The sequence below is a fragment of the Diceros bicornis genome, chromosome 4 (genome assembly GCF_020826845.1).
Source record: "Diceros bicornis minor isolate mBicDic1 chromosome 4, mDicBic1.mat.cur, whole genome shotgun sequence".
Lineage (NCBI taxonomy): Eukaryota > Metazoa > Chordata > Mammalia > Perissodactyla > Rhinocerotidae > Diceros > Diceros bicornis.
Window position 1 is genome coordinate 57,237,057 of NC_080743.1, and position 8,920 is coordinate 57,245,976.

Consider the following 8,920-nt stretch of genomic DNA (forward strand, 5'->3'; position numbering starts at 1 on the left):
TTCATGCTAGATCAGGGGTCTCCCAGAGTAACACACAAAAGCTGACCCACTGCATTCCCAGGTTGGAGACTGTTTGCTGTACACATAGTGTGGCAGGAACCACAGGAAACGAAGACTAGAAAGCACACCGCCCTGTCTTCCTGGAATATAAAAATGTTACGGTGAAATGAAACGTGATAGAACTGCCAACCATGCATTCATATACATGTGCACGTATTTATATTTATATAAAAATATGTTTCTTTTTTATGTTACTGGGATACAAGGCAAGTTTTTCTGCAGCAGCATAAAAAGAAATGTATGTTCCTTAAGTTGTAAAATGAAATAATGAAAAAACCATGAGCATTTGGTATAACTCCAGTAATTGTGATACTCTTGACCATAACATTTTACCTGATTGCATTCTAACAATTTATAAAGTCCATCTGAAAAATTTTTTACCCTAAAAGTCTTATGATCCTAAATGTCTTTTTGTTTAATTGGTAGATAGGTCTGCTATCATATACAAGTAAACAGTGCATCCTAGCACCCAAACCAACTAACCAAACAAACAGAAAAAAAATGTGTTCTACTCATGCTATGTTTATTAGTCAGCACAGCCTAGCTGCTATAACAAACACTCCCTAAATTGTTGTGTCTCAACCCAGTAGAAGTTATTTCTTACTAATGTCCAAGTCTTGTGTGAGTTGACGAGGTCTCTGCTCCATGCAGTCATAAAGGAAGCCAGATTCCTTCTCTCGTATGATTTCACCATCGTTGATTGCCTTGTCCTCCTCCTAATTCAGGTATAAGAACAGGGAAATAAACTGACTTTAGAGAAGACACCCCTGCACTTATCTACCTGGAATCAGAGAAGACATATATCCCTTCTGTTCTTATTGGCTTGAGAGGCACTTGGTCACATGGTTCTATCTACCTTACAAAAACAAGAAATGTAGTTTACCAGTGAGCCCTTCAAGCTTCTGCCACAATCTACCCTTCTGCTCCTCAGACACCCATTTACTCCTTTTGTCTCATAAGCAGAACACAATCCCTCAAGGAAGAAACTCCATAGTCCCATCCAGCTCAAAACGTAGGTCTCTGGGTGACATGATAATCTCTCCATCATGTCTTCCTATGGCTCCTATTGGTTTAGCAAACTATTAAATAAACAGATTACCATTTCATCTTGTTACCAGCATCCAATGGTGACACAGATATAGGAAAACTAAATAGAAACTACCATCTGCAAGAGAAAATGGAAGACAAATGGCAGTCACTAAGCCTTGGATCTCTGAAATCAGCTGGGCAAGCACTGTGAAGTCATATTCTTCCCCACCCCAGCATCCGGAAGTGATAGAAGTTGTCTGTTAAGGTCTTGATTCTGCTCTCTGGTAAGGAACTCCTTGTCCTTTGTTACCCATCATTTTGCCATTGGTAGGATTATTCTCTTTGTGGATTGCGCCCTCCTTGGTAAGATAACTTTTGCAGCTCACTTTCTAACAAAGTGTGGTTTTAAGGCTTTTGGAAACAGTTTTATTTTGTTTTGTTTGAGATCCAGCCTGTGGTTACTTTGGGGACATGATTCCTCAAAAACTTCCTAGACTGATACTTGCTCACAGTCAGTTCCACATGCCAATAACCATACCCAAATTTCTTTTCCAGAAAACATTCTTATGTTTATCTTATTTATTTACTTCATTTTCTCAACGGCTTTCTTTCTCAACTGTAGCTTCTTTGACAATATTTGGAAAAATAGACTTAGCTGGGAAGGCTTTAGACCTTAATCCAATCTTGGCTGAAAACTTGAGTCTTAATTCTCTCAAAACCGTTCTCAATTTTATCTTGTTCTATTTAGTATCCAGAAGTGACTAGGTTTCCCAACCCTGCAGTTCTCCAGATTCCTGGTTTCCCTCTGTTCCCTTGCATTTCTGCTTGCAAAAGAGACAATTTTTCTTTCTTTTTTTGTAATAGCTTTATTGAGATTGATTCACATACCATAAAATATGACCTTTTTTTATTAAAACTTCATTTTTTTATTTTTTTATTTTTTTATTTTTCCCCCAAAGCCCCAGTAGATAGTTGTATGTCATAGCTGCACATCCTTCTAGTTGCTATATGTGGGACGCAGCCTCAGCATGGCTGGAGAAGCGGTGCGTCGGTGCCCACCCGGGATCCGAACCTGGACCGCCAGCAGCGGAGCATGTGCACTTAACCGCTAAGCCATGGGGCCGGCCCAAAATATGCCCTTTTAAAATGTACATTTCGGTAGTTTTTAATATAATCACAAAGTTATACAATTATCATGGCTATCTAATTCCAGAATACTTTAATCACCTCAAAAAGAAACTCCATATGGATGGGCTTTCACTCCCAATTCCACCTCCCCCGAGGCCCTGGCAAACATTAGTCCACTTTCTGTGTCTATGGATTTGCCTATTCTGGACATTGCACATAAACGGTATCAAACAATATGTGGCCTTTTGTGTCTGATTCTTTGACCTAGCATAATGTTTTAAAGGTTGATCTGTGCTGTAGTGTGTATTAGTATTTCATTCCTTTTTTATTGCCAAATAATATTGCAGTGGATGGATATACTATATTCATCAATTGATGCATATTTGGGTTGTTTACATTTATTGGCTATTGTGAATAATCTTGCTATGAACATTCATGCACAAGTTTCACGTCAACTTATGTTTTCAATTCTTTTGGGTATATACCTAGAAATGGAATTGCTATGTTGTATGGTAACTCTATGTTTCCCTTTTTGAGGAACTGACAAAATGTTTTCCAAAGTAGCTGCACCATTTTACATTCCCACCAGCAATGTATGAAGTCTCCAGTTTCTCCACATACTTGGCGAGACTTATTATTGTCTGTCTTTTCTTATAGCCATCCTGGTGGATATGAAGTGATATCTCCTTATGGTTTTAGTTTACATTTCCTCTAGTGACTACTGATGGCAAACATCTTATCATGTACTTATTGGCCATTTGTATAGCTTCTTTGGAGAACTGTCTATTCAAATCATCTGCCCATTTTTAATTGGGTTATTTTTCATATTATTGTTAAGTTGTAAGAGTTCTTTATATACTCTGGATAAAAGTCCTTAATCAGACACATGATTTATAAATAATCTCCCATTCTGTGGGTTATCTTTTCACTTTCTCAATGGTGTCCTTTGAAACACAAACGTTTTTAAATTTTGATAAGGTCTAATTTGTCTATTTTTTTCTCTTGAGAATTGAGCGTTTTGTGTCATATTTAAGAAACCACTGCCTAATTCAAGGTCATGGAGATTTACACTTACATTTTTTTTGCAAGAGTTTTATACTTGTCATTCTTACATTTAGGTATATAATCCATTTCAAGTTAATTTTTGTATATAGTATGAGGTAGTGGTCCAACTCTATTCTTCTCATATGGATGTGTAGTTGTTCCAGCACCACATGTTGAAGAGACTATTCTTTCTCACCTTAAATTCTCCTGCTACTCTTGTCAAAAATCAGTTGACCATAAGTCTAAGGATTTGTTTCTGAACTTTCTCCTTATGCTAGTATCACACTCTCTTGAAACTGTGGCAAGTTTTAAAATTGGGATGTGTGGATTCTCCAACTTTGTGCTTTTTTTTTCAAGATTATTTTGGCTATTTAGGGCCCCTCACATTTCCACTTGAATTTTAAGATCTGCTTGTCAATTTCTGCCAAAGAGGCAGCTAGGATTTTGATAGGGATTGTGTTGAGACTGTAAATCAATTTGGTTGAGTGTTGCTATCTTAATAATATTAAGTCTTCCAATCCATGACACAGGATGTCTTTTCATTTTTTATGTCTTCTCTAATTTCTTTCAATGATGTTTGTAGTTTTCAGTGTACAAATGTTGCACTTCTCTTGTTAATTTTATTCTTAAGTGTTTTATTATTTTTGATGCTATTGTGAAAGAAATTTTTCCACTTTCACTTTCAGGTTATTAATTACTTGTGTATATAAATACAATTGATTTTTGCATATTGATCTTGTATCCTACAATCTTGCTGAACTCATTTATTAGTTCTAATCGTTTTTGTGTGTGAGAATTCCGTATGATTTTCTACATACAAGATCATGCCATCTGTGAATAGACATAGTTTCATATCTTTCTTCCTAATCTGGATGCCTTTTATTTTTTTCTTGCCTAATCACCCTAACTAGAACCTCCAGTATAATGCACAATAGCTCAATAGAAGTGTCAAGAATACACATCTTTGCATTATTCCTAATCTTACTGAGAATGCATCCAATCTTTCATCATTAAGTATGATGTCACCTGTGGGTTTTTCAGAGATAGCCCTTATCAGGTTGAGGAAGCTCTCTTTTATTCCAAGTTTGTTGAGTGTTTTGGTCATGAAAGGATGTTTCATTTTGTCAAATGATTTTCTGTATCTATTGAGATAGTGATGTGTTTTTTGTCCTTTATTCTATGAATACGGTGTATTATGTTGATTGATCTATATTTTAAACCAATCTTGCATTCCTGAGATAAATCCCTCTTGCTCGTGGTGTATAATCTTTCTTACATGGTAATGGATTTGGTTTGCTAATATTTTATTGAGAATTTTTTGTCTGTATACTTAACAGATATTGATATGTAGATTTCTTCCCTTGTGATATCATCTTCTGGTTTTGGTATCAGGGTAATATGGCCTCAAAGAATGAGTTGGTAAATGTCCCCTCCTCTTCTACTTTTTAAAATTATTTTCGATTGTGGTAAAATACAAATAATATAAAATATATCATCTTATCCATTTTTAAGTATGCAATTCTGTGGTATTAAGCAGTCCTCTTCTATTTTTGGCAAGAATTTGTGAAAGATATGTTAATATTTAATATTTAATAACATAAATATTCTTTTCTTGAGTTATTTGCTAAAATTTGGCAGTAAAACTATTTGGGCCTGGGCAATTCTTTGTGGAAAATATTTGTATTATTAATGCAATCTCTTTATTTATTATAGGTATTCAGATTTTCTATTTCTTCGTGAATCAGTTTTTGGTAATTGCTGTCTTTCTGGGAATTTATCCATTTCATCTAGGTTATCTAATTTGTTGGCATACACAGTTGGTGTTCACAGTATTCTCTTATAACTCTTTTTATTTCTATAAGGTCAGTAGTGATGACCTCTCTTCATTGCTGATTTTAGTTCTGAATCTTCTCTTTTTGTCTTGCTCAGTCTAGCTACAGCTTTGTCAGTTTCATTGGTCTTTCAAAGAACCAACATTTGATTTGTTGATTTCTTCTTTTGCTTTTCTATTTTTTATTTCATTTACTTCTGCTCTAGCCTTTATTATTTCCTTCTCAGCCTTTGCCTTGGGTTTAGTTTGCTCCTCTGTGTCTTAAAGTTCTACAAGGTTATTGATTTAAGATCATTCTTTTTTAATATGGATGTTTCCAGCCGTTAATTTCTCTCTATGCACTGCTTTACGTGTATTCCATAAATTTTACTATGTTGTGTTTTCATTTTCATTCCTCCTGAAGTATTTTCTAATTTCCCTTGTTATTTCTTCTTTGAGCCATTGGTTATTTAAGAGTGTGTTGTCAAACTATTGGAACTCATAAAAACAGAGTAGAATGATGATTACCAGGAGCTGAGGGGGCAAAATTGCAGACATGTTGGTCAAAGTGTACAAGCCTTCAGTTATAAGATGAACATGCTCTGGTGGTGTCATGCACTGCCTGGTGACTATAGTTAATAATATTGTATTGGGTACTTGATATTTGCTAAGAAAGTAGACCTTAAGTGTTCTCACCACACACACGTACACACTCACACACGAGTGGTAACTATGTAAAGTGATGGATGTGTTAATTAACCTGATTGCAGCAATTACTTCATAAAGTATACATATGCCACATGATTACATCGTATACCTTAGATATATACAAATTATTTGTCACTTATACCTTGATAAACCTGGGGCAAAAGATGAGACTAACCATCATACAAAGAAAAACAAATTGGAGAATCTCTGCATTCCTTCTCCTCCTTGCCACTGTTAGGTTCTGATCCCATTCTCTGGGAGACAACCCCTCATCTCGTATTCTCTGTGGCCCTTGTATCCACACCCCCGGAGGTTAATTCCCTTATGTTACCTGCAATGACCACATCCGAAATGGGTGGCGTGGAAAGTGGGAAAAGGAGGGCTGGAAAGTTGTTTCTATTCTTGAAAAGTCAAAGTCTTTATAGTCTTGGTTCATAGTTTATTTTGTCATCAATTCTCTCAAAAACTTACTAGGCATCTGATACATTTCATTCCTCCAATTATTTGTATATTCTAGTAACCACACTCAGGTCCTTTCCTAGAAGTAATTCTCAGGCCTGATTGATTTTGCTGCCTTTCCCAATGAACATAATAGAGCTACCTGAGACTATCTGGCACAATATGTGGAAAGGCCACACACTTCTACCTGGTTTCTTTATTGTTACATTCAACTGAGAGTGAACTTAGTGTTCAAAACCATTTCTCATCTCATCTCTCTTTCTTTGGGGCTCATAGGCAGTGGCTTTTCTAATTCTACCAGACTTTTAATTTATGGGATCTATTCTTTTCCTTTAATTTTTGGCTTGCAAACTAGACAATGATTTCCTGAATGTATGTCTGTTGAGATACCCTACTGAACACAAAAAATAACCAACATTTGGTCTGCCTCCCAAGTTACCATTTTAGCAAAAGTTTGACGCAGAATAACATGTATCGTCAAATTTACAGTTTCCAATATCAGTTTCCTTGCCAACCTCATCCACAATCCTAAGCCAATGCCACATATTTGAGGTTTGTAAGGGTAGCACCCCACTTCAAGGAACAAATTTCCATATTAGGACAAATAACATTATCTACAGTAGAAACAACTCTCAAATATCAGTGTTTATCTTTCATTCATGTCACAATCTGATGAGGGTGGAGGAGTAATCTGGGACTCTCCTTCCATCTACAGCTCTGTCATCTTGGAGTCCTTTACTTCTATTTTGTGAGAGGAAGATGTAGAAAGAGGAAGATCCTCTTAATATTTAATATGCTTAAGTATAGTATGATTTAATGTGAAGACTTGGTTGCTTTTAAAAATACTGCTATATTTATCAGGGTGTGTGTGTGCGTGTCTGTGTGTGTGTGTGTGTGTGTGTGATCTCAACTAACTCTTCTGTGTGTGGACACTTAGGACCACAGAAAGGATATTTAAAGAACCTGTCCCTATTGCCACAACATACCTGACTAGTAGGCTAACCACTTAGAAAACAAGCTGCATCACAAAAGTAACTTTGCAACCTAAATAAGCAGGTAAAACCCAATATTCTCCAAACATAGGGCCAGAACATTCAAGAAAGCAATTTCAGAGGTGAACATACATGATGGGATCCTGAATTTTGGTGAGTTGTTGGAGTAAGAAGAGCAGGTGGTTCACACGGAGAGGAGGCAGCACTTTGCCATGTAGGGAACTTTATTACATCCCTTTCTTCTGTGTTCCCCATGTTTTCAGAACTACTATGATTTTATGCAGAAAGGCCACTACTTCCCAAAATCTCTTCATCTGCAATGTCACATAAAAAAATACAGTGAATTAGAAAAGAAAGAGAACAACAGAATATGAGAGAGTAATAAAGTTTCAGAATCCTCTTCTTTCCTATCCTGGTTTTGTCTGAGCCACTTTCATGCTGCAGCAAATGTGGTCGTGGTGATGGTGAGGGTGACGATGAGGTTGTTGATGATAATGGAGACAAGGATGATCCGATGCCTTACTGAGTACTAATAGATGTCAGGCATTGTGACGACTCAATTACCATTCAATTTCATGCCGAAGGCAAGTTGGTAATACAAATATGATTTTCCCCACTTCATAGTAGAGAGATTGAAATCCTGAGGAGTTAAATAGTTTGTTCCTCATCAAACAGTAATTAAGGAAAATAACATGCATTTGACATGATATAGAAATAATGTTTGCTATGACCAAAAATTCAGGTAACACTGATTGTGAGAGGCTGAGCCTTGAGATCAAAGAAGGGTAGAAACAAACCAAAATGATGATATGATATTGCTAACGAGCAAGTTTTAAAAGGAAGAAAACATATATCCCATCACACAAAAATTATACTTTATTCAGGAAATGGAAGAAAAGTAATAATTGCCAAGCTGTTAGAAACCCCTACCCATGTGACAGACAGACACAGAAGACATCAAGAGAATCCTCAGCTGGCACCAGGAAGACAGCTACTGTTCTTTCTTCTGAAGCTCAGGGATGCCGGCACAGCTGAGGACCACCCTTTCTCAGCTACCTCTTGGAGAGCAGCAGTGTAACAGCCTCAGGTAGGAACCCTTTCACTGTTAGGAATCACACAGGCATTTTTCAGGCTGAATAGTGGAGAAGTGTCTTCTGTATCCATGGCAGGCTTGGAAGATAAGTTGAAGGTGGAGCTGTGGAACGAGGTGAGCCAATTGTCCTTATCTTTCCCTGATCCTGATGGATGCTGAAGCTCTTACTTTCTCTTGGGTGGGCACTTCTGCTGGCATGGTGGAGGGGGTTGCACAGGAGGGCATTTCTGCTGGCACTGCTGAGGTGGGCATGGCTCAGGGCACTTTGGAGGTGGGCATGGCTCAGGGCACTTAGGTGGGCACACAGGAGGTGGCTGGCAGGGCTGCTTACACTGCTGCTGTTGATAAGACATCTTTCGGGAGGCTTAGAATCTGAAAGAAATTATAGACAGTGTTCACATGAAGGGTCTCCTATAGAGAGAGAAACTAAGGATTATATAGTATAAAAGACACTCCCTCTCCAATCTCCAAGATTGTGCTGTAATCTCTAGACTTCCTTTTTTACGAATTTCTGGCTTCTCCCTTCCTCTTTAGCAAACTGTTTCATCAGTCTTGAGAAAAATCTCTCTTTTCCCATACCATATTTCCAAGAAAATA

The 8,920-nt window shown here is 37.1% G+C and overlaps 1 protein-coding gene across 1 annotated transcript; it reads right to left on the minus strand.

The window, feature by feature from the left end:
* Positions 1–8,487: 8,487 nt before the first annotated feature.
* Positions 8,488–8,676, minus strand: LOC131403006 (small proline-rich protein 2E-like). The gene has a single exon (XM_058537433.1). It carries the CDS (start codon positions 8,674–8,676, stop codon positions 8,488–8,490), a length of 189 nt encoding a protein of 62 aa, XP_058393416.1.
* Positions 8,677–8,920: the final 244 nt, after the last annotated feature.